At 57.0% G+C, this 24,012-nt stretch overlaps 2 protein-coding genes across 4 annotated transcripts; both read right to left on the bottom strand.

The window, feature by feature from the left end:
* Positions 1-25: 25 nt before the first annotated feature.
* Positions 26-1,959, bottom strand: GDF1 (growth differentiation factor 1). 2 transcript variants are annotated; one of them, XM_079770929.1, is made up of 3 exons: positions 1,607-1,959; positions 1,432-1,494; positions 26-1,028 (listed from the first exon to the last, which is right to left on the bottom strand). In XM_079770929.1, the coding sequence occupies exons 1-3, from the start codon at positions 1,929-1,931 to the stop codon at positions 238-240; spliced, it is 1,179 nt and encodes a 392-aa protein (XP_079627055.1). In that variant the 5' UTR covers positions 1,932-1,959; the 3' UTR covers positions 26-237. The 2 variants fall into 2 exon arrangements, with proteins under 2 accessions (XP_079627055.1, XP_079627056.1); XM_079770930.1 differs by lacking the exon at positions 1,432-1,494.
* A 144-nt stretch (positions 1,960-2,103) lies between these two features.
* On the bottom strand, positions 2,104-21,039 carry CERS1 (ceramide synthase 1; the record flags this gene model as incomplete). Of its 2 annotated transcripts, XM_079770931.1 has the most annotated exons (7): positions 2,104-2,243; positions 11,042-11,151; positions 11,348-11,495; positions 11,689-11,850; positions 13,931-14,111; positions 18,387-18,546; positions 20,791-21,039. In XM_079770931.1, the coding sequence occupies 7 exons, from the start codon at positions 21,037-21,039 to the stop codon at positions 2,201-2,203; spliced, it is 1,053 nt and encodes a 350-aa protein (XP_079627057.1). The 2 variants fall into 2 exon arrangements, with proteins under 2 accessions (XP_079627057.1, XP_079627058.1); XM_079770932.1 differs by lacking the exon at positions 2,104-2,243 and having other exon boundaries at positions 11,038-11,151; positions 11,689-11,805.
* Positions 21,040-24,012: the final 2,973 nt, after the last annotated feature.

Raw genomic sequence — 24,012 nt, 5'->3', positions numbered from 1 at the left:
GGTCAGCAGACTGGAAAGCACCCCTGCCCCTCAGTGCCTGTGCTTACAGTGTGTGGGGAGGGCGACTCCCAGGGTCCCCCTCTAGACAGCCTTCTAAGAGGACCGGTGGCTCCAGACCACCCTAACCCCACCAGCCTGATGGACGTCTCAGCACTCCCCCAGCCCCAGGTGACAAGACCCAAAGACAGCAGCTCAAACCACCCAGTGTTTATTGTGTCCCCGCTCCTGCCCGGTCTGTCAGCGGCAGCCGCACTCATCCACCACCATATCCTCATAGTGCCGCAGGACCACGTTGTCGCTGTTGTCGAAGAAGAGCACGGAGATTGGTGACAGGCGCGCGGGAACACAGCAGGGCAGGCCGGCAGGACCGGGGGCTGCCGAGTGCATGAGCGCGCGCAGCACGGCGTGGTTGAGCGCGGGCGGCCCGCCGGGCCCGGGCAGCGTGGCGGGCAGCGAGCACTGGCCCTGGCAGTAGTTGGCCAGGAAACCGCGCGGCGCGATGACCCAGTGATGCCAGCCCACCTCGCGGAAGCTTACGTAGAGCCGCCTGGCGCGACAGGAACCCCCGTGGCCGCCACCCACTGAGGGCTCAGCCTCGCGCCGCGGCCGGGCTAAGGGGTGGCACAGGCGCGGGTCAAGGGTCACCAACAACAGTGAGGCCTCAGCCAAATGCCCGCAGGTGCCCGTGGCCCGGGGGCGCAGCGCCAGCACCAGGCGGAGGCTGCGTGGTACTGAGGCGTTGTGGGCCCAGTTGGCGCCCAGCAGCTCCGCGCGCACCGGTGTCCGCAGGGAGACCACCGCCTGGCGGAGCAGCACCGGGCCTACGCCCACTTCCTCGGCCGCCTGCGCAACGCTTAGCTCCCAGCCGCCTTCTGTCTCCGCCGCAGCCGCTTCCTCCCCTGCGAAGCGCAGCTCCAGACGGGCTCGGCTGGGGAGCTCGGCGGGTTCCACAGACGACAGGTCGAAGAGGAGAGTCCATGTCGGACACTGCTCTGGCGCCGAAGGCTCTGTGGTCCGGGCGCGTGCACCTATGGAGGCCGGGAGAGGGCTCAGCTCTCGTGGCGTCACCGCCTACGCGCGATGGGTCTCGGTTGGGAATTTGGGGGGAAGGTTAGTGCCTGAGGCTGAGGGCGCACCATCTGTTACTTGGCATCAAATGGTGTGAAGGAGGGGGAGAGATGGAGTGTGGGCGGGGCATCGCTTGCAAGGAAGAGACCTGCCCAAGGCAGGGTGGCCTGCCCGAGTCGGGAACACAGGCAGGGGGCAGAGATGAGCAAACGCCTGGGTAAGCGACGCTGGGGCGGGGTGTCATCTGCAGGAAGGCTTCAAATGCTGTGAAGCAGCGGGAGTGAGGGAGAGTGGGGGCAGGGCTTCAGCTGCAAGCAAAAGGCCTTGCCGGGAGCAAGGCAGCCTGGCCTTGTGGCCACTCACCCGGGTCCCCGCAGGTGTCCACGGGAGAAAGGGTGGAGTACGGGGGTTCAGGTTGCTCGTGGGCTGGATTGGGTGGGTGGAGACCCTCGAAGTCACTGGAAGCTCGTGGGGGGCTGGGGTGCCCAAGGAGGTATCGGCCTCCCAGACCCACACCCCCAGAGCAGGCACCACTCACCGCGGCCCGGGATGTGGCGCACGATGTTTCCGGCGACCCCCAGCTCCTCCACGTGACACGGTCGTAGGGTGGCCCCCGGGGGCGTCCGTCGTGGGCTGACCCTGGCCTCCTGGGGGTCCCGGCGACGGAACAGGCGCCACATGATGGGGGGTACGGACCGGGACTTTGGTGCGCCCCGGGGCGCGTCGCGCAGCCCGAGAGCCCGGAGCAGAGAGGCGGCGGGACCCGGGGCCGCGGGGCCGCGGGCCGGGAAAGGCGAGGGCAGCAGCAGGGCGAAGAGGAGGAGGAGAAGGCGGTGGCCAGGACGGCAGAGCAACGGTGGCATCTTTCTCGCTGGCGGCGGCCGGAGGAGTGCTCGGGGTCCGGGGCTGGGCCGGGTCAGGGTCCCGGGGGGCGTGGCCGGGGTGCTGAATCCTGGCAGGAACCGATCCTGGGGCGGGGTCTCCGGGGTGCGGAGCAGGGGGCCCGGGAGGGGCCAAGACCCGGGAGGGGCGGAGCTGGAAGGAGCCAGGGTCTTGGGGAGCCGGGGAGCCGTCCCAGGGGGCCAGGTGGGACGGGGTGAGGTCCGGGGGAGCGGGACGGGCGTCGAAGGGTTCAGAAGCGCTTATCCTTCACCAAACCGTTCCTCAGCGGCTTCCTGGGGGCCAAAACCCGCCCCGGTTAGCCTAGGGACCGCACGCTCCCACGGACTCCCTGACCCGCCTGCCTTGCCGTCCACATTCCCTTTCCCAGCCTAGTTCCTAGTCTGGCTCCTCCCCGCAATTAAACTCTCTCCTCCCCCTTTCCTTCCCACCCTGGGCCCTGGAGAGCAAATCCCACCTACCCACTCTGCCTGACACACTCCCATCTCCTCAACCGGGGTCAACCCTGCACTTGATCCTCCTCCCCTCCAAAAATGCAGACCTGCCAGCGGCCTCTGCCACCCTCCAGGGCAGGCTTGCCTGCTCCAGTGGCGCTGGCTGGCTCATAGCACCATTAGACAGGCTTCCCTGCCCCGTCCTTCTCCATCCGCCATCTGTCTACACTGCTGCAGCCCTTATTCTCACCCCATGTTTTTATTTATTTTTTTATTTCAGAGAGGAAGGGAGAGGGAGAGCTAGAAACATCAATGATGAGAATCATTGATCAGCGGCCTCCTGCACGCCCCCTACTGGGGATTGAGCCCACAATCCGGGCATGTGCCCTGACTGGGAACTGAACTATGACCTCCTGGTTCATGGGTCAACATTCAACCAGCTGAGCCACACCAGCTGGGCGTATTAAGTTTTTTGAACCAATAACATGTTCTCATGATCTAGACATCCTGGGATATAATCTTATAGACACTAGCAGACACTCGTTTACATAAGAACGAAGACTTTCCTGGAGATGATAGTTTGTCACTTGAATCCTTCCTTCCCTTGGGCCGGAGCCACTGGCGGTCCCGTCCTGGGAGCACTAACCCTTTTCCTGTGGGTCGCTGCTCTTTCTTCCCCTGAACAGCAGGAGCTCTTTATCTGTGAGGTTATAGAGAAGCCCTACATGGATCTCCATGTGTCTGTTGTTTTCTGGTTTTGCCTGTCCGTCCTTTAGACAAGCAGAAGGAGGTCCCTGGCTTCTGGACTCTTCTAATACATAGTTCAGTTGCCAGATGACAGTGTCCCGTTTCTGGCTCTGGTCGGAGTTCACGGTTTCCACTTCTTCGTCAACATCTTTGAACCACTGGAGTTTGCCCTGGGAACTGATGCGAGATAATCTCCCGATGGTTACCAAGTGTCCCACCGTGTTCCAACAGTCCTTCCTTCCCTCCTGGTGACCTCAAGTGTGATGGTTTGGCTGTGTTCCCCCACATTTTTAATTCCTGTACTTTTATAGTACTTTTAAAAAAACATACTTTTATTGTTTTCAGAGAGGAAGAGACAGGGAGAGAAACACCAATGATGAGAGAGAATCATTGATTGGCTGCCCCCTGCACGCCGCTCGTGGGGGATCAAGCCCACAACCCGGGCGTGTGCCCTTGACTGGAATCGAACCTGGGTCCCTTCAGTCTGCAGGCCGACACTCTATCCACTGAGCCAAACTGGGTAGGGCTATAGTACGTTTAATGCCTTTAGGGATCGTACCTCTGCCCCATGCCTTTTTATCAGAGCTTTCCTGGTGATTCTGGATTGTTTTATGAACAAGTGCCCCTCCTTCATCAAAAACAATGTTAGTATTTTTTTGGAGGGGAGGGGTCGTTGCCTCGGTAGATATCAGAGTTAGACTTTCCAGCTTCAGTGCACCCCTGTGGGGAAGGAGGCGAGGGAGGAAGGTGGGACATGAGGGCAGCCTGTAACTGAGATGGATTCTGGATGTTTCCTGGAGCATAAGGAGGAAAAGGGGAGCGAGGGGGCTTCCTGGAGTTTCCCAAGGTTTTCACCCTGAGTTGCCCTCACCTGTGATGGACCAATGTTCGGGAGAGGTCGTGGGCCTGGGGGTCGATTTGGGATATTTTAGAAGAATAACATTTGGCTTAGAATGCCAAGCAGATGCTGGAGACAGAACGGTGCTCAAAGGCGCACTGCGAGCCGGCAGAGAAACCTGGACGTTGGGGTGGATTAAGTGAAAGGGCCCTAGGGGAGGGGGCGGCTGGTGGGGCGGCCAGAGACCAGGCAGGAAGCACCAAGAGGTGGAGTGAAGAACATCAAGGATGGGGAGCAGAGGAGCATTGGATAACTTGCTTCCTGGCATAGGTCATCAGTTTGGCTCAAATAGACTCATAATTTTTTTTTTCAAAAGAGCAAAGCAGAGCCAAGATGCCACCACCACATCAAGCTTTCCTTCCTCCTGTGGTTTAAAACCCTCCTGAAGACGGGTCCTTGGGTCAAGCGTCAGCGTCAGCATGAGCCCTGAATTCCTTTCCCTCCTCTTATTTGGGCTGTGTGTTGGCCAAAGAGACACAAGAAGAGATGGATATTTACCTAAACCTTCCCTCCAAGCCCACCAAAGGGGAAAGGTGACCGAGGAGAAAACGAGATTCTGCAGTGCCGGAAGCCCAGGCCCGTGACTGAATCTAACAAGTTTGCTCTTGTGAAGAAAGGAACTTCAACACCCGTAAAGCTCCAGATCTAGTAGGAATGCAGACGGCTTCCACCTTCGTGTGGAGGTCAGTGGCCCTGGGGACTACAGCGGCGTGTGCTACCAAACAGGGCTCCTTTCTTGGCCTGAGTCCCGTGGTCAGCTCTCGATCTGGGTGACCGACTCCCCAGGTGCCACATCAGCAGATTACACCGCGGGGAACCCCATCCGACGGGGCCTGTCTGTGCGATTGTGGTTCTCACGGTGGCTTTCCTGGTGGAGACAGAAGCCGTCTCCATGTGGATCCAGCAGTGAAGACCCAACTGTTGTAGAAGAAGAAGTCCCACAGCCGCCTGGGGAAACCACAGGTGCTCCACGCAGCCGGCCGGCCCTGCTGAATCTAACAGCTCTGTGACACCTCCACGCTCAGCCAGTCCAGGACAAGGTGACGACTCTTCCTGGGTTCTTCACCGGGCCCAGCTGGCAGGCCTGAGCAGAAAGACTCGCCTGACACATTTTGGATGACTTGAAAAAATACTTAGAACTTCAGCGTCAGATTGAGTAGCAAGTACAGTCTCATGTATAGGAACTGTTCTCCCATTGAAAAGTGGGGCCTGGCCAGTGTGGCTCAGTGGCTGAGCATCAACCTATGAACCAGGAGGTCACGGTTCAATTCCCGGTCAGTGCACACGCCCGGGTTGCGGGCTCGATCCCCAGTGAGGGTCCCCAGGAGGCAGCTGATCAATGATTCTCTCTCATCATTGATGTTTCTCTCTCTCTCTCCCTCTCCCTTCCTCTCTGAAGTCAATAAAAATATATTTAAAAAAGAAAAGTGGGGAAAGCCTGGCCGGTGTGGGTCAGTGTTTGAGTGTTGACCTATGAACCAGGAGGTCACGGTTCAATTCCCGGTCAGGGCACATGCCTGGGTTGCGGGCTCGATCCCCAGTAGGGGGCATATAGGAGGCAGCTAATCAATGACTCATCATTGATGTTTGTATCTCTCTCTCCCTCTCCCTACCTTTCTGAAATCAATAAAAACATTTTTTTAAAGAAAAGTGTATAGTATTCATTATTACTTCCCCTCCACTCTATTTTCTGCTCTCTACCAATTGGTCACATGTTGGAATTTCTGCATTTATCACACGTTTTTTAAATCTCAGTTCATAGATTCTGAACATTTTACCTAATTTTGGAGAAGTCCACTCTATATCATATTAACTATTTGCTCTTGACTTGTCCCCATTATTTCTGGTGCAGGTTTAAAATGTCATCCATCATATTTTTGTTTTCAAGATCTGTTGTTGTTTCTTGTTCAATAAATACTAATTCTTAATTTTTAAAAAAATGCAGAGTAGACTGACGGATGCTTAAGGTGGTCCTGGGTTCAGTGTAAGGCTTCTTTGGGGGAAATGAAAATGTCCTAAAACTGACTGTGGTAATGGTTGCACAACTCTGTGAATGGGCTAAAACATTTAATTATACAGGGTGAATGGGTAAATTGTATGGTATGTGAATTCTGTCTCAATAAAGCTTTTATTTAAAAAAAAAAAAGAAGAAGAAGAAGAAGAAGGGAGGTGACCCTGGATTTAGCCAAGGCCTTGGTCGAGCCAAACAGGAGTGGTCTCAGGGAGGGGTGGGTGGGGGTGGGTTTGAGAATGGAGGGGTTCTGCTGCAAGGGAGGCAGTAAGTGGGCGGCTGGTGCAGAACTGGGGAAAGAAGGCCTCTCTCCTGGATCAGAATATCCTGAACAGGCAAGAGGCTGGGCGTCCCTGGCCCTGGATGGTGGCCTTGGAGGGAGATGGACCATCCACTGGAGCAGCCAGCCAGTGCAAGGTGGATGTCTCATCCAGCCACTCCTGTTTCCTTGGGGACACGCAGGCTAGCTTGTCAGCCAGGGGATGATGGTGATGGCAGTTGACGGTTGAGGAAAAGGGAGAACGAAGGAAGAGCAGGCATGCTGGCACTGTGTGGGCATCACCAAGGACCCTCTGGCCCATTATTGGTGCAGCAGCGTGAGCCAGACACGAGTCACAGCTCATTGGCCACGGCGGGGGCAGTGCTGGAAAAGTGGATGCACAAAGCAGCCAGGTGTCATCTGGTAAGTCCAGACCCTGGATGGAGTGGATGGCAGTCCTGGCTGCCCCTGAGGATGATGCCCTTCAGACCAAGGTGCCAGATTATGACCAGGGCATGGGGGGAGGGCAGCCCAGGGGGCTGAATCAGTCCAGGAGGATGGTCTCCCAGATGACCAGTGGCCCGGCTGTGGGGGTGAATCAGGAGAGAGAACGGAGGGAGGGAGTAGGAGTGAAGAGAGGAAGGGGCTGGGAGAGGAAGGGGTCAGTGCTACTCAATTGCCATACGGTTTGTTCCCTGCATTACTTCAAAGTGATTCTCAGTTGTCAGTGTCTTACTGTTTTCAAACCTGAGTTTTTGTTTATATGGTCTGTATGATCCTGGTTTCTGAGCAATTGCTCTGTGGCTTGCTGTGGTCAATTCTGAGAAATGTGCCTGTGTTAAGAAAGAACATCTGTTCACCTGCTTCTGAGCTGCTGGGTGAGGAGCACAAAGCATGAACTGTACCTCTCGGGGTCCCATCACCCCGAGGTTCAGGACTGCGTCATATGGAACATTCCAGATCAAGAATTACACCTGAATTTCTCTTCTTATCCTTTTTCACTTGCAACTTTTATGTACCTTGAAGTCTTATAACTTTTAAATATATATATATATATATATATATATATATATATACACATATATATATATATATGTGTGTGTGTGTGTGTGTGTGTGTGTAAATATATATATTATTGATTTCAGAGAGGGAGAGGGAGATAGAAACATCAATGATGAGAGAGAATCACTGATTGGCTGCCTCCTGCACGCTCCTGACTGGGGAAGAGCCTGCAACCCAAGCATGTGCCCCTGACCAGAATAAAAACCGGGACCCTTCAGTCCACTGGCTGACGCTCTATCCACTTTGGCTTAGTGACTAAGCCAAACCAGTTAGGGCAACAGTATATATATTTTAAGGCCAATCTCTTAACTGACATGATTATTCATGTGTTTATTTGGATGCCTAATATTTGAGATTCTACCCTCCTATGTTGCATTATTTATGCAGCCTTTTCTAGCCTTTCTTTTTTGCATTTCTTTTGTACCTGCTTTTTGTTAACTCTGATAGTGTTAATGTAAGTACCTAACACAGCTGAAAGGTAATCCCCACCCTCTTGAAAAATGCAAAGCCCCCAATCCTGGTCTGATATTTAATGTTTTAGTTCTAATTATTTTATATCTCTCAAATTAGGGAATTAAAATGTTTATCCAGATATGTATCAGTTTCTCTGCTGATCTACTTCTTGAGTTTTCTGAAATATAACTTTCTTAGTGTTTGCTTGTCTCTTAAGTAACTTCTTTTTGTGTGTGTTTTTTGTTGTTGTTGTTAATCCTCACCTGAGGATATTTTTCCCGTTATTTTTTTCCAGAGGGTGGAAGGGAGGAAGTGGGGGGGGAGAGAGAGAGAGGTGGACTGACCACCTCCCACATGTTCCCAAACCAAGAATCAGGTAGGTGCCCTGATAGGAAATCGAACCCACAACTCTTCAGTGTGTGGGCAGAAGCTCTAACCACTGGGAACACCATCCAGGGCGTGAGTAATTATTTTTAAAATTGAGTACGAAATTCCTCGTTGCTTGTTATCTCGTCTTAGCACTTGGGGTGATACCTGACTCCACAGTCATCTAGCATCCCTTGTTGTTAGTCTGTTTCATAGGTCATCCATCTCTTCTTTTCCGCGGCTGTTTCACATTTTCACTACGATGTGTTTGGGGCATGGATGCCTTTCTGTTCATCCTGCTTATGATTGATGTCTTGCCACTTTCTGGAAAATTCTCAGCATTATGTCTCTCATACTGTCTCTCCCCACCTGTCTCCTATTAGAATCCAGCTAGACCAGGTCCTTCTTAAAATTCTAGCTGCCATAGGTGCCATCTGTTTTTGCTGCTTCTGGGTAATTTCTTCACAGCTTTTAGTTTACTGATTCTCTCTTCAGCTGTCTGATCGTGTGAGCCCTAACAGCGTTAGCAGGTTGAAGGGTGGTCTACACCCTAACCTCTGGAACCTGTGAACGTGGCTTTATTCGGAAAAAGAGCCTTTGCAGATGTAATTAAATGACGTTTAACACAGAAAATCAGGAGAGAAGAGAAGGCCAAGTGAAGGAAGAGGCAGAGGTGGGAGTGACGCAGCCACAAGCCGAGGAGCCCCCGGAGTCCCCGGAGCTGGAAGGGGCAGGAAGGACCCTCCCCGAGAGCCTTCGGAGGGCGGGCGCCCCCGCCGATAACTTGACTTCAGACTCCGAACCTCCAGAAATGTGAGGGAATACGTTTCTGTGGTTTAAGTCGCCCCGTCTGTGGTACGTGGTTACAGCAGCCCCCGGAAAGTAATGTAGCATCCAGTGCTGTTTTGTATGTCACTCGTGCCTTTTATTTTTTGAATAAACCTTTTATTTTAGAGTAATTTTAGATTTGCAGAAACGCTGCAGAGATAGTCCAGAGAACTCGAGGGGAGCCTGCCCAGCTTCCCGGTTACCATCTGACATCGCCACAGAACGTCTGTCACCACTGGGCAGCCGGTGCCGGGACCCTGCCCGAACCAACTGCAGGCTCTCCCGTTTCCCGTGGCTGTCCTCTTTCCGGTCCAGGATCCCACCTTGCATTCAGACCTCTCATGTGGGACAGGTCCGCAGTCTCCTTGTTTTCCATGACCTGACGGTTTCGGGGCACCCTGACCACCCCATCTTTATACCCAGCTGCGCCGACTCTAGGCATCCTTGGGGAACCGAGGCCTGATGGTGCTGCCCACGGCACTGACGGTGCAATGCGTCCCCTGGCACACCCTGTCCTATCCCTGTGGAGTTCATACTCTGCTACCCTAGAGGGAATGCCAGCAGGTACCAGGCCCTCAACCCACATTCTGGCCGGACGTTCTCTGGGAGACAGAGCAGGGAGCAGCACCAGGCGAGGCTGGGGTACGGCCTTGGGCTCTGCATTTGCAAGGACTCTCCAACGGAGGCTCACTGTCCCGCAGCAGGAAGAGCTTTCAGATGTTTAGATTTGGCCGAGCGGGAGCCTCCCTCCCCCGCCCCGGAGTTCTCTCAGCCGCTGCTGTTTCCGGACGCCTCTGAGGGCCAGGCAGACTCCTCACTGATCTCTCAGCAGAATTCCTGACTCACGATCCCTGGACATCAACAGTCAAACGCCCCCCCCAAAGGAACGCCTACCCGACCCCACTGGCACACAGAACCCTGCCTGGTAAATGGCATTTCGGTAAGTGGCAGCTCGAGCCAGAAGTCTCGGGTCACCTTTGATTCTTCTATTTCAGTTTCACCTACATCCAAGGCAAGGCTGCTCAGTTCTACAACGGAGCTGGGATCTAACCACTGGGGACCCAACGTGCCGCCAAGCCCACTCGTGTCCATGATCTCCATGCACCTGGCCGATCCCTCCGTGCCCAGGGCGCTGGCTTTTGGCCGAGGCGCACCCGCCTGTAGCCCATGTTGGTGGCACAAAGTGCTTCTCTTTGTCTTAACCGGCCTTGAGAGCCCTCCCTTGGCCCCGTGCTCCGATCGGGCAACGCCCCGGCCTCTGCTTCTCGTCTCCCGTCTTTCACGTAGATTTTAAAATCTCTGCTCCTCTCATCCCCCTGGCCACCCACCCTGACCACCTCCTCGAGCCGGGAGCCCCCGCTTCCCCACAGCCGCCATTCCCTCCGAGGCTAACCTGGAGGCCTGCTTGGTCAGCACCCTGACCCCCACCTGCTCCAACACCCCTCACGCTGCCGCTGGGGCACTGCGCACCCCGGACCCTGCTTGTCACACAAACCTGCCTCTGCTCACTCCTGGGGTCCTGCAGGCCAGGGGCTCAATCCCAGGGCTGACAAGTCCCGGGGTCCTGCCTCCAGGATGCTGACCAGGCCTTTTTCTCTCCTTCCCTCGGACCCCCACCTGGGCCACCTCCGGCTCGGGTAGTCAGGGGGCCGGGGAGCAGCAGCATGGACAGGGCCCGGGCTGCCTAAGCTGCCCGTGGCACCCCCGCCCCCCGCTACCTCCCGTCTGGCCAATGGCTGCTCCTTCCCACCCACGGGGCCCCCTGGCTTGCCCCTCACCGCTCTGCTCCACCCTGACCTCCCTTTCGCCTCCTCGGTATCTATCCTTTCGGCACTACCTCCATTACTACGTCACCCACGCCTTCACCGCGGTCTCTGTTCTGGACGCGGACTCCAGGGGCAGCGTCTGCTCTAGCCTCATGGCCGCTGTGTCTCCAGGGCCTGCCCACGTGCGCACTCAGGCCGACAGACGTGACTAAAGGAAGGAACCCGGGGCGGCAGCCCCTCCAGACTCACTCAGCTTTGCTGGGCTTGGGGCTCGGGGCCTCTGCTGCATCGTATTCCCGTACATCCTTCAACTCTTGAACCTGGCCCGTCAGCACCTTGGCAGCAAAGGCCACGATGTACTGTGGGAGGGGAAGACACAGGTGAGAAAAGCGCTGCCCTTCGGAGGGCCACGCACTCCTGCCTCGGGCCCTGGGCACGGCCGTTCCGCGGCCTGACGTGCCCCGCCCCCGGGGTGCCTGAGAAGGGCCTGCACCTGGACCCCGGCCCAGGAGGGGGCAGGACTGCCAGCTGAGGGAGGAACGGGAGCCGACTCACCAGGAACCAGTAAAGGTTCATGACGGTGAGGAGCAGCAGGAGCGCGTTGAAGAAGAAGTAGAAGGGGATGTCGGGCACGGAGCGCAGGCTGCAGTGGCACGTGGCGTACAGGACCTTGAGTGGGAACCAGTAGAGGCGGAACCAGAACCTGTGGAGGGAGAACAGGTCAGGGAAGCCGTGGGCAAGAGAGGGTGGGTGGTGGTGGCCCCACTCTTATCTCTATTCCTGCTCTGATCTTTCCTGCCCAATCACACTCCTTGCCCACTCCATTCATCTCCCCATCCCTGCCAGGCCCCACCCCTTCCCACAAGCCTGTCCCTCCCGCCCCTCCCGCCGCTCACCAGCTGAGGCTGAAGCTGAGGCAGCCCAGGTCCGCCACCAGGGCGTGCAGAGGGTGGTGGGAGCCTCCCCGGGACTTGAAATAGACATTGAGCTTGGTGAACTCCAACTGCACATCGCTGATGTCATGCAGGAAGAGCACCAGAATGCCCACGTTGTGGTACCTGAGGAGGGAAGCCGGGCCGGAGAGGGGAGAGGGCAGGTCACACAGGGCCCAAATCCCTGCACTGAGGACCCCTGGGGCACCCCTTCCCTGTCTTTCAGAGCCACCCCTCTGGCTCACCTGCTCTGCCCCACCCCCCAAAGGGCCAGGTCAGCGGCAGCACCCAGACTGCACTCACCAGGGGACAGCCCCCCTGGGTCCTCACCTCACTGTCCCAGGTGGCCCAGGAGCCTGCCTGGAAGTCCTTTCTCTAATCCTTCCTCACTTCTGTGACCTCTGACCCACCAAGACGGCTGGCTCCCACAGGCCAGGGCCGCTCTGTGTCCAGATCCCCGTACACTTGCCGACACTCCCAGGTCTATGGGGTTTACCTGAACTTGGCTGTGGGCTGCAGGTGCCAAGGAAATGCAGGTCCCCACTAGGGGCTAAAGGAGCCTGAGAGCCGTCCCCGTTCCCTCCCCGGTGTCCCCCTTCCCGCGGCTTGAGCCAAGCGTCCTGAACTCAGCCTGCATGGGGCCATGGTCTCTCTCACCACGTCTCTGTCCCCACCTGGCCTTCCTGTTGTAAGCCCTGCACGTGCTGTTCCCAGCACCTAACATGTCCCCTCGGTGCTGGCAGAGCCTCCCCTCACCTCCTTGTCTCTCTCACCTGCCACCCACACCCCCACCCCACCTACACCTCCCCATCCCTGCAGTCCTTACCTTCTGGCTTGATTTTTCTCCCTAGTTAATACCTTCAAACAAATTAGTCTTTTCTTTCTTTCTTTTTTTTGGGGGGGAGGTGGGGCCTGTTATCTGATTTTATCCTCCAGGGCAGTGCTAAGAATTTTCCAGAACAACAGGAATGTTCTATACCTGCATTATCCACAGGGGAGCTACCAGCCAGATGTGGCCACTGAGCAGCTGAAATGAGGGTGGTGTGCCTGAGGGACAGATGTGTGATTTGTTGTTGTTGTTGTTAATCCTCACCCGAGGATATTTTTCCATTGATCTTTTTTTTTTTTTTTTTTAAGGGGGAGTGGAAGAGAGAGGCAAAGACAGAGAGAAACATCGATGTGAGAGAAACACATCAATTGCACAGACCAGGGCCCGGGCCAGGGAGGAGCCTGCAACCAAGGTACATGCCCTTGACCGGAATCAAACCCGGGATTCTTTGGGCCGCAGGCCGGAGCTCTATCCACTGAGCCAAAACGGCTAGGGCAGAATGTGTGATTTTTATTTAAGCTTAATTAAAGTTGAAATAGCCACTTGTAACCAGCGGCTACTATATTGGAGGGTGCAGCTAGAGCAGTGAGGCTAATAGGAACTGAACAAGAGTGTAGACCTCATTTAGATTTTCTATCACCCATGTTAAAAAAAAGAGAAAAATTAAAATAATATGTTCTAATGAACTCAGTATACCCAAAATACTGTTGTTTCAACATGTGATGGATGTAACAAAGGCCTTGGCGAGATATTTTTATCCCTTTGCCTTAGAAATGGGGTGGATTTGGCCCTAGCTGGTTTGGCTCAGTGGATAGAGCGTCGGCCTGTGGACCAAAGGGTCCCGGGTTCAATTCCAGTCAAGGGCACATGCCCAGGGTTGTGGGCTCGATCCCCAATAGGGGGCGTGCAAGATGCAGCCAATCAATGATTCTCTCTCATCATTGATGCTTCTATCTCTCTCTTCCTCTCCCTTCCTCTCTGAAATCAATAAAAATATATTAAAAAAAAAAAAAAAAGAAATGGGGTGGATTTGGAAACCATCAGCAGGCCGCAGTTTGGATAGGATCAGTGGCCGGTGTGGGCTCTCAAACTTCAGGGTTTATCTGTTCGTGGCTGTACTCCCAGCAGCACCTGCCACATGGCAGGTGTTCAGGAAACATTGCTATGTGACCTGGTCCAGGGTGCCATCCGGGTGGGGGTGGGGGGATGGATGGGATGAGGGCTCCCTGCACCTTTTCCACCCCATCCCTCTGGAATCTCTCTGGAACCCTCCCCCATGAACACCCCGATGCCTCCCCCCTCCCACCAGGCATTAGCTCTGCCCTGGGCCAGCCTCCCGCCCTTGCTCATGCAGTGCCCTCCGCCTCCTGGACTCACCGGAAGGCATAGGAGGAGACAATGAGGACCAGGGTGACCACATGGTGGACGAGCATGACCACCGAGTCCTTGCGCCAGGCGTCCATGTACAGCGTGGCGTAGATGGAATGGCCGTAGAAGCTTCCCTGCAGCAGATAGGCGGCTGCGATGTCCCGGGGCACTGCCATGCCAGGTGTCCAGTCTGGGGAGAGCCAGACCGTGTCATCAGGGACCTGCGGGGCCTCCACGCGAGTGACCTGAGTGACCCCCACACCTCTCGTGTCTCTGCAGATGCACCGGCCCCTGGTTTTCCACGCCCAGTTCTCTACCTGTTACCTTTTATTAATAAGCACTATTTTCTAGAGCAGTTTCCGTTCTATAGAAGGAGGTGCTCCTACCCCGGAAACCAGTCCCTTGCAGGATTTCTGACTCTGCCCGGGTTGCCCTTCCCGTCTTCTCTTAATTACCAGGCACCCTCCAGCCAGCGGCCATGTTCCTGTTCCAGCCGCCCCGGCCCAGCAAATTCCCAACCGGGTGGAGCCGCTGCCCACCGCCCGGTGCTGGCACAGCAGCTGCAGCAGAAGTCACAGACCCTGTTGCTGCCAAGGAACACGGCTCTCCCCAGGCGGGCCCTGGCCTCCTTTCCCCGCCTCCTGCCGCCTCCTTCACTCCTGGCACTTGTGCCACCTTCACTCAGGTCTCACCCCTTCTTGGCAACGCTGACCCCCCACCTTTCTTCTCTGCCCATTACCAGGGCCAAGGGCTCTGCCCGTTGCCCTGGGACTCTCTGCTCACTGGGCGCTCCTCCTCTGCCCCACCCCTAACTCAGTGACCCCCCGGAGCCCTAAGTTCCCTAGACTCTACCCATGCCCCTGCCTCATGATGACCCTTCATCTGTGCTCTGGCCACTCCTGCAAAGGAGATCCACTCAGATCCCCATCCAGGGCCCCTCTTCGGCCCATGTCTTAGCTCACTCCCCCGGCCCCCCACGGCCCCTACCCTGGGCCCGGCCCCCAGCACTGCCCCAGCTCCTCCTGGCCTCCGAGAGTGTTCCCAACTGTCCTCTCTGCCCATGGGGGCTCAAAGGCTGTGAAAACACAGACCCTTAGGCGTGTGCTCAAGGGAACTGAACACGGACTCAGACAGACACTTGTACATGCATGTCCACAGCAGCACTCGTCACAGTTGCCAAAAAGTGGAAACAACCCATCAATAGATAAAGGACAGGCAAAATGTGGTCCTTCCATACGTGGAATATCACTCAGCCGTAAAAAAGACAGACTCGCTGACACACTGTGTGGATGAACCCAGAAAACACGATGCCGAGCCCTAGCTGGTTTGGCTCAGTGGATAGAGTGTCGCCCTCAGACTGAGGGGTGCCAGGTTTGATTCCAGTCGGGGCACATGCCCAGGTTGTGGGTTCAATCCCCAGTGGGGGGCATGCAGGAGGCAGCCGAACAATGATTCTCTCATCATTGATGTTTCTCTCTCTCTCTATCCCTTTCTCTCTGAAATCAATAATATATATATATATATATCCCTAGCTGATTTGGCTCAATGGATACAGCGTCAGCCTGCGGACTGAGGAGTCCCAGGTTCGATTCCGGCCAAGGGCACATGTCCAGGTTGCAGGCTCGATCCCCAGTGGGGGGCGTGCAGGAGGCAGCCAATTGGTGATTCTCTCATCATTGATGTTTCTATCTCTCTCTCTCCCTCTCCCTTCCTCTCTAAAATCAATAAAATATATTTAAATATATATATATATATATATATACATATACACACACACACACACACACACACACACACACACACACACACACACAAAACAACACGCTGCTGAGTGAAAGAAGCCAGAAGCAGACGGTCCACATACACTTTAAGTTCTGCAGCATTAGGCACGTTCACATTGCTGTGCAGCATCCCCACCGTCCTTCCCAGAACCCTCTCCGGCTGTAAAACTGAAACTGTCCTTGTTGAACACCTCTCCCCCCTCCCCGCCCCCAGGCCCTGTCTCTATGAATCTGGCTCCTCTGGGACCTCCTATAGGTGGACTCACACTACTTGTCTTTTCGTGTCTAGCCAAAATGGTTACTTTTATGTTTCAAGCATTTTACCTGATAAAAGAAAGCAAAACTCCCCATGAATCAGATCTAATCTCCCCCCACTTTAACACGTCCAGGGGCTTCTCAAAGTTTGGGAATGCTGCAACTGGAGGCCCACCCAACCCCCACCCCCACAACTGCCAAATGCCTCTGTCCCTCTTCACAAGGAAAGCACGCAGAGCCCGATGCACAGAGTCCACTAGGAAAGAGGACACCAAGTCTTCCACCTCTTACACCGGTAAGCCTTACAGTGGGTGAGCATCCCCACTCCAGCCCCGGGCCCCAGGTCTGAGGCAGGGGGGAGGGGGGCATATAATTCACCGTCCAGACTTCATCTGCCCCTCCCCACATGTGAAGGGCCGGGCTCTGTCCACGGACCTCCAGCCTCCTCTCCATAGGTCCCACCTGTTGCTCTGGGTACTTCATATCACCCCCTCTCCCACCTCCAATATCAGGGCTTTGGGCTTCCCAAACCCAGCTCCTGGTCGCCCCTAGACCCAACCCTACTGACCCCCCATTTCACTGAGGAGCCCAGACCCTCCTCTCTTACACCCATCTCTGGTTTGGCAGCAAATCCTACCAGCTCTGCCTTCAAAACATTTTTCTTTTAAAAATCTATGTTTTTATTGATTTCCGAGTGAGAGGAAGGGAGAGAAAGAGATAGAAACATCAATGATGACTGAATCTTTAATAGGCTGCCTCCTGCACGCTCCCTACTGGGGATCAAGCCCACCATCTGGACCAGGAATTGAACCGTGACCTCCTGGTTCATAGGCCGACGCTCAACCACTGAGCCACACTGGCCAGACTAAAACATTTCCAAATCAACATCTCTCCTCTGCCCAGTCCTGTCCTGGTTGGAGCCCGCTCCTCTGCTCCCAGCCCCCTGGTAAATACCCTTTCTGCCCACCTGCCCGCCTCACCCCCTGCCCTGGCCAGGTGAGCTGCTCTCTGCTCCTGATGCACCAGGAACGTGATTCCCGTCTGCTTCAGGCTCCTCCGGGTCTCACTCAAAAGCCACCTTTGGAGGGGCTCTCCCCATTGCTGTAGAACATGCCCTCCCCTCAGACACCCCACACTCCCCATCAGCACTTATCACTGGTAACAGGTTTTCTATTTCACCGTCTGTCGGGGGCTTTCTCTGACCTGCTCACAGCCTGGCACACAGTAGGTACTCAAAGAATGAGCCTTCAAAGAAGCAGTTAACTTGCAAGCATGGGATCGTAGCACGATTTACAAGAAGCCAGAGGCAACTCCCATGCCTGAAATTTTAAGAGAGTTCAGTTATGGCTCATTTGCATAAAGGAACATTGAATGACAGCTAAAACTTCTCCTCTAGAAACTTACCACGTGGGAAAGGCGCACCGGAAAGTGGCCATGTGGGCAGCACAATCCCATGAAGATAGCTGGGTGCCCAGTAAACCCAGTGCTGGTTACCAGGACCCTGCAATGCAGGGGCTCCATGCAGGCCTTCCTACGTGCCAGGCCCTCCTACGTGCCACCAGGCGCCCTCTCAGGCTGTTTATGTCACATGGCAGGAAGCACATCCATGATACACGGCCCGGTGGTCAGCATAGGAACAGAGCCCCCCCCCCCCAGCCCATCACAGGCCATGTTTTCCATACTGGCCGGCTTGTTGGTGATAGAGGACACTGCAGACACCCCCCTGCCCATCCCGCCCAGCGCTCAGGCCTTGACTACCCCCACATCGAACCCAATCCACGGGTGCAGCCCCTTCTCACCGTCTCTATCTCTTTGCCAAGCTGGTCTGAACCACACTGGTCCCGCCCTTACCCCCTGGGCCTTGCTCCCATCCTTACCCAAGACTTGGCTATCTCAGCCCTGGCCAGGTATCTCAGTGGTTAGAGCATCGTCCTGCTATGCCAAGGTTGCAGGTTTGACCCCTAGTCAGGGCACATACAAGAATCAACCAATGAATGCATAAGTAAGTGGAACAACGAATTGATGTCTCTCTTTCCCTTCCTCTCTCTCACTCAAAAAAAAAAAAAATAGATTGCTGTCTCCATATGGCAGCCAGAGGAAGCTTTTTATAATCCATAAACTACCCCAGTTAGAATACACTCAAACTCTTGCTACCTTCCTCTCTTTCTCACGTGCCAAGCTTGTGCATGCCCCAGGGCCTTTGCATGAGCTGTTCCTGACACCTGGAGTGCCCACCTGGGCCACAAAAGGGGTCACCTCCTCCAGGATGCCTCCCTGAGCAGGTGCCCCTTTCATGTCCCCAGGGCCCCTTGATCACCCTTGTCCGGGGCAGACACCCAGAATGGGATGGCTGGTGAGGGCCAGCTCCCCATGTGCCCTTCTCCTCAGTGTTTAGAGCCGAACTATCCCTCACCCCCCTAGGGACCCACCATAGAAGACAGAGGGCGGGTCGTGAAAGAAGGGGTAGTCAGTGCCAAAGAGCAGGTAGGCGCTGTAGCTCCAGGTGCCCAGATAGAAGAGGAACTTCCAGGCGCTCTCAGGCATCTTGGCGGCATCTCTGGGCTGGAGGCGGCACCGCTTGGCCAGGGGCTGTGGGTGAGAAGATGGGTGGCCATCAGAGCTAGGAGCCATTCCTTCGGGGCGGGGAGACCAAGGCCCAGGGATTCCCCGAGCTGGGCCGTGCTGGGGAGGGGCCGTTGGATACCCACAGCCGCCCGGAGTAACCAGAGCCCATGTGTGCCTGCCAAGGGCTAAACTTAGTGCCCAGCTGTCTGGCTGAGGTGTGCAGAGGGGAGTGATGGGGGGACCTGAGGGAATGTGAGGGTGGAGGCTATGAGGGCCCGGAGGGGGACATGGGAGCATAAAGCAAGGGAGGTCAACAGGGTCTGCACAGGGGAGTCAAGCAGCTTGGGGGTAAGGGGGATCTGGGGGTATGACAAACAGTAGGGGGTTAAGGGAAAGACGTGGAGGGGCTGGAGCTGTGAGCCTGTGAAGAGAACATGGCGGGGAATGTGGGAACACCTGGGGGAACGCGGAGGGCTGGAACCGCAAGAGATCCTCATGGGGCAGAAATGTGAGGGAGGGGGTGCCTCAGAGGAGGAATTTGGGGAGACCAGAGAGGAACCAGGGCCTGGGGAAGATGGAGTGGGTATTTGGGGGAGGACATAGGAAATTCTCACTTTTGCTCAAGAGATAATGAGGCAAGGAAATGGCAGCACAGCGTGACGGGGTGACCTGAGGGGGCATCAGGGAAGACATGAGGAAGGTGGGGACATGCAATGATGAGGTGCTGAGGAATCTTACTCTGGGGTCCAGGCTGGGGCGGGGCCTCAAGCTCCTCAGGGGGGCGGAGCTCTAGAGCTGCCGGGCCAAGTCCCGCCCCCTTTCCAGAGGCTGAGGGGGCTGGAGCAACTCCAGTTGTCATAGAGACAGCCAGAGCCAGCTCTGGTAACCCTTGGCAACCAGGCTGCTGCCAAAAAGATGAGCTTTGGCGTTCTGCGCGGCCCCTCCGCCTATTCTTGGGAAAGGCGAGCCTCGAATTGGGGCGAGAGGCTGAGGGAGGGCAGCCCGGGAAGGGAGCCCGACCTCCAGGGATTCCCAAAGTCGGGGGGACCTGACCTTGCTGTCCCGGCCCAGCTCCCTCAGGAACATGGGAGGGGACCCCATTCCACCTTGGTGGCCCCAGAGTGACCACATGCTCCTCCCGAGCACTGGCCCTCATCCTCCTGGACTTCCCACTTCCAGCTGGAGATTGGGAAGGTGGGGGAGCAATAAAGCCCAATTGGGACCAGGGCTAACTGTGGAGGGGACACTGTCATCCCCGCCTCCGCCGCCCTGAGCAGGGTGACAGCCAGGGTCTCTCCCCAGTGGGTGATGTGGGGAGGGGGTGGGGTCAATAGCAGCCAGACAACACCCCATCCCAACTTAACAAGAGCCAGCCTCTTCCCAGCCACAGAGAAAGGCCCTTTGTTGGTGCTGGGCGCCCTGTCCCTGCGCCCCTGCCACGTCCAGCCAGACTGGGGCGCGGTGACTCCAGCAGGCCCAGGAGGGAGTGGCAGCTGAGCTAGGGGGCCAAACCCCTTCCCAGCGGCTCCCAGAGCAGACCCCTCCCCAAGGGTGGGAGGGAGGCCAGGCGCCAATGTCACCTCATGGTCACCCTCCAGTCCAGCCGGGGCGGTGGACTCTCCAGGCTCACTGAAAACTGGGCATTTCCGTCAGCGCCTCTTGGAGGCAGCCTCAGGCCCTTCCACCCCCCACCCCCCACCCCCCCAAGGCTGCGACCACCAGCGAGGCAGAGGAACCCAGGGCTTTGCCTCCCTGGAGGCGGGCGCTGACTCCAGACAGACGCAAGGCAGCGACAGGGCAACTCTGACCCTACCCTGTAGCCACAGACAAGGGGGCTCTGCCGGCTGCACAGGCCCTGGACCCGCTCCAGCTTGGGCTCCAAGCCCCCGCCCTCCCCCGCATGGCCCGGAGTTTCCGGACGCAGACCGCAGACCGACCCTAGGCCACCAGGCCTCCACAGCTATACACAGAGGCCTCCTGTCCCGCACTGACCCGAACGGGTCGTGCTCCGGTTCCCCCACATCACGAACACCCCACCCGTGTCACGGACCCAACATCGCGGGTTTCCCGGTCCGGCCACACCCCCGCATCCATCCCCACCCCCATCTCGCACTGACAGAAAAGGGCGCGGGGCGGCCCAGGACCCCGCATCCAGAGCTCCTACAGCCCGAGGCCCCCACGTTCTGTGACCCAGCTCGCAGAGACAGAAAGGGGTGCACAGCGGCCCGGGGTCCCCCAGCCCATGTCCGGGTGCCCAGCTGCACTGACCCGAAAGAGGCGCGTGGTGGCCGCTGAGCGCAGCACGGTCCAGCCGAGCGCGCCGAGCGCCAGCAGCAGCAGCTCGGAAGGCGCCAGGTGCGCGTGCTCGGCCAGGCCCCGGCGGGCCAGCCCCCAGCCGCAGTCCACGCAGCCCCGCGCCGCCGCCACCGCGCTGCCCCAGCTGCGCTGCACTAGCTGCGCGTAGCTCGGCATGGGCTCGGGCCCCGCCGGGCCCGCCGTGGTGGCCGCCGCCGCCATGCCGCGCGCTTGCCGGCTGTCTCCACCGCCTGCGCCCGCCCGCCGGAGCTGCGCGCCCCGCGTCACGCGCCGCAGCCGGGCGGGGGGCGCGCCGGCCGGAGCCCTGGGACAGAGGGGCGGGGCAGACGTAAGCTCCGCCTCGGCGGGGGACGCTGGGCCGAGGCGCGGCGTCCACGATGTGGGGGCACGCAGGTGCTGGGTCCCCAAGAGGCAGTGGCAGGGACCACCAGCGGATACGTCTTGGTGTTGTCGCGTTGCGTCCCGTTTTGCAGCAGAGGAAACCCATTTTCGGCCCCATTTTCCAGCGGAGGGAACCCGGCGCAGAGCCTCCAGGGCTCCCCACCCCTAGGCTGTGCCCTCGACACGGGGCAAGGAGGCACCAGCAAGCAGGCACTTTCCCCCCCCCCCCAGCCCTCCACCCTCAGACCTCACCATTCCCTGAAGCCAGGCACATGGACCTGGTGCATCCAGTGACCTCACTACATTCAGTAGGTTCTGTAAATGAAGGCCTCTGTTCTCATTCTCAAGAGGACACTGACCACTCTAGGGTGAAGAAACACCTGATGAAGATTCCACCCTCCAGCCCCGGGTTCCTGGACTAGGGACCTGAATATGGACTCAGGCTTGCTCCTCTGCACCTGCCCAGGACTCAGGGGTTTCAAGTGTAAGGTAGATTGCAGGCATGAGGGGGTCCCCTGGAGTGGCCAGGGGGCCTGAGAGGTTAGGCCGTGTCTGAAGGCCACCTGATGGACTTCCATGACCCTGAGGACCTGGCAGGACTCCCCTGCAGCAGGTTAACACAGGCTGTGGGGAGGCCAGGAGAGTGGGTGCCCACTTGGGGGGCGGGTACTCAGAGGCTGGATGAAGACCAGGCTTTATTGGGACCACCCCAGGTAACCTTCCACTATCCACTGATGGGCCCTTTGCCTGAAGCCCCCCAACAGCCATCCCTGAGGGCACTGACAGCCCCCATCCCAGTCCCCAGGACTCCCACCCACCTGTGCCCCTCCTTTACCCACATCCGGGATGTTATCCCCTAGCCTTTGAGGTGCAGAGTGCAGGCATCAGTGTGGGCTCTGCAGGAGCTAGGCTAGATCCCATGCAGCCACCAGCCCGATTTGACCTTCAGGTAAACAGGTGAAAACAGGCAGTCAAAGGGCCCTCATTTCTTCTTCACCTCATTCCCCCAACCAGTCCTGCAGCACATTGTGGCCCCACCTTCAAATGTTCTTGAATCCAGCCACTCTCTACACCTGCACCGTTTCATGTGGTCCTGGCCACCTCGTGCCCCGTCTGACACCCTGGCTTTCTCCTTACCCCGCACAGAGGTCAGCAGGAGCCTTCTCTGCTCACGGTCCTCCTGGTTTCTATTATTCAGAGTAAAAGCCCAACTCCTGTGACTCACCACCTGCCCCCCTCTCCACCTTGCTCCCTCCACTACAGCCACACTGGGCTCCTCCCTGGTCCTCTAATACCTCAGGCACACGTCTGCCTCAGGGCCTTTGCACTGGCTGTTCCCTCCGCCCAGAATGTTGTTCCCCTAGGGCCTAGGTCAGTGATGGGCAACCTTTTGAGGTTGGTGTGTCAAACTTCGCCAAAAAACTGAGCATAACTCGGGTAGTGTGTCACTTTGAGGAAAAAACTAACTCCAAGACTCTAGTCGCAAATGTTTCATCCTCGGCATGCGGCTGTGTGTCATCAGAAATGGCTACGCTTGTCAGTGCTGACACGCGTGTCATAGGTTTGCCATCACTGGCCTAGGTAATGGCAGGGCATCTCCTCTTCTAACTTCAGGCTTCACCTACAAATGACACTTGCTCAGTGTACCTCCCGGACCGCCCCCTCCCAATCTGTCTTCTCCTTGGCACTTGTCACCATCTGTCCTGCTGTACCTCCTACTATTTTTGAATGTGAAATGGATGCGGGGGGCGGGGTCCCACCCATCCCATTGGGTGACTAATTCCACAGCCAACCTGGCAGGCAGAGGGGCTCAGAGGTCCCGGGCTGGCCGAATATGCCCCCATAGGTCCAACTCAGCCTGTGGAGCAGCGCTGGGTCTTCCCAACCGCCCAGCACTATCTGGTGTCCATCAGTAATGGGAGAGGGCTCTGCCCACCAGCCCAGCCCAGCCTCTAGTTTCATTTTGGCAGGACCCAGATAGGAGGCCACCAACAGGTGGGTGCAGGGCCGAAATGGAAAGTAGCTCTTGGTGCTGGCAATTGGAAACCAGGGCTCCCAGGCACCAGGGGCCTGGTAAGGGGCTGCTGAAGTCCCATGGCTGGTGCTGCTTCCCTGCCCCAACTGAGAGGGCAGGCTCCTCTCTCCCCACTGATGCCCCTGCCTGGGGAGGCCTTCTCTGCACCTCTCCCCTGCTAAGCTCCACACAGGCAGGGAAAACTAGGGGCCAGCTCTACTGAAGGGGGTCCCTTGCTGTGTCCTGTCCTGGCAACCAGGGACTGAGTTTGGGTAGCCTCCTAGGGCAGATGAGGCCAGGCACTGGGAACCCAAGTGTCTTATCTCCTTCCTGGGAAGGAACCAGAGACTGGTCCAGGGACAAAGGCCAAGAAACCCTGTCCAGCTCCTGGAGCCCAGGATGGCCCCGGGGCCTTTGCATGGGCTGTTCCTGCTGCTTAAGATGCTTGTCCCCCAGAACCGGCCTGGCAGCAACTTATAGTTTGGGTGGACATAGCTTGATGGTAACCTCATCCCAGAGGCCACCTCCCCACCCCTCCCTGTTGTCCTGCTTCCTCTTATCTCGAAGGGCAAACACTATGCCTTTCTCTCTCCACCCTGGGGCTCCAGCACCCAGGGCCCTAATCACAGCAGGTCTCAAACTTGGCTGATGACTCCGAGGAGCAGGGCCTGGGGAGGCTGATGTTTTTCCACAAGGACTCAGTACACTCCTTCCTTGCTTAGCCAAGCTGAGGCTTGAGCACTTCCAGCCCCCTCACCACTTACAGACCACCTGGAGGT

This window comes from Cnephaeus nilssonii (assembly GCF_951640355.1).
Source record: "Cnephaeus nilssonii genome assembly, chromosome: 5".
NCBI classification, from domain to species: domain Eukaryota; kingdom Metazoa; phylum Chordata; class Mammalia; order Chiroptera; family Vespertilionidae; genus Cnephaeus; species Cnephaeus nilssonii.
The sequence above is the reverse complement of the archived record's forward strand: the minus strand, read 5'-3'. Positions and strand labels throughout refer to the sequence as shown.

Excerpts from the sequence above, each read along its gene's own strand:
- GDF1 (XM_079770929.1), bottom strand. The coding sequence starts at position 1,931 with ATGCCACCGTTGCTCTGCCGTCCTGGCCACCGCCTTCTCCTCCTCCTC. Across the intron at positions 1,495-1,606 it reads GCGCCACATCCCGGGCCGCG|CCCACGAGCAACCTGAACCC; the intron begins GTGAGTGGTGCC and ends CACCCAATCCAG. Across the intron at positions 1,029-1,431 it reads GGACACCTGCGGGGACCCGG|GTGCACGCGCCCGGACCACA; the intron begins GTGAGTGGCCAC and ends CGGCCTCCATAG.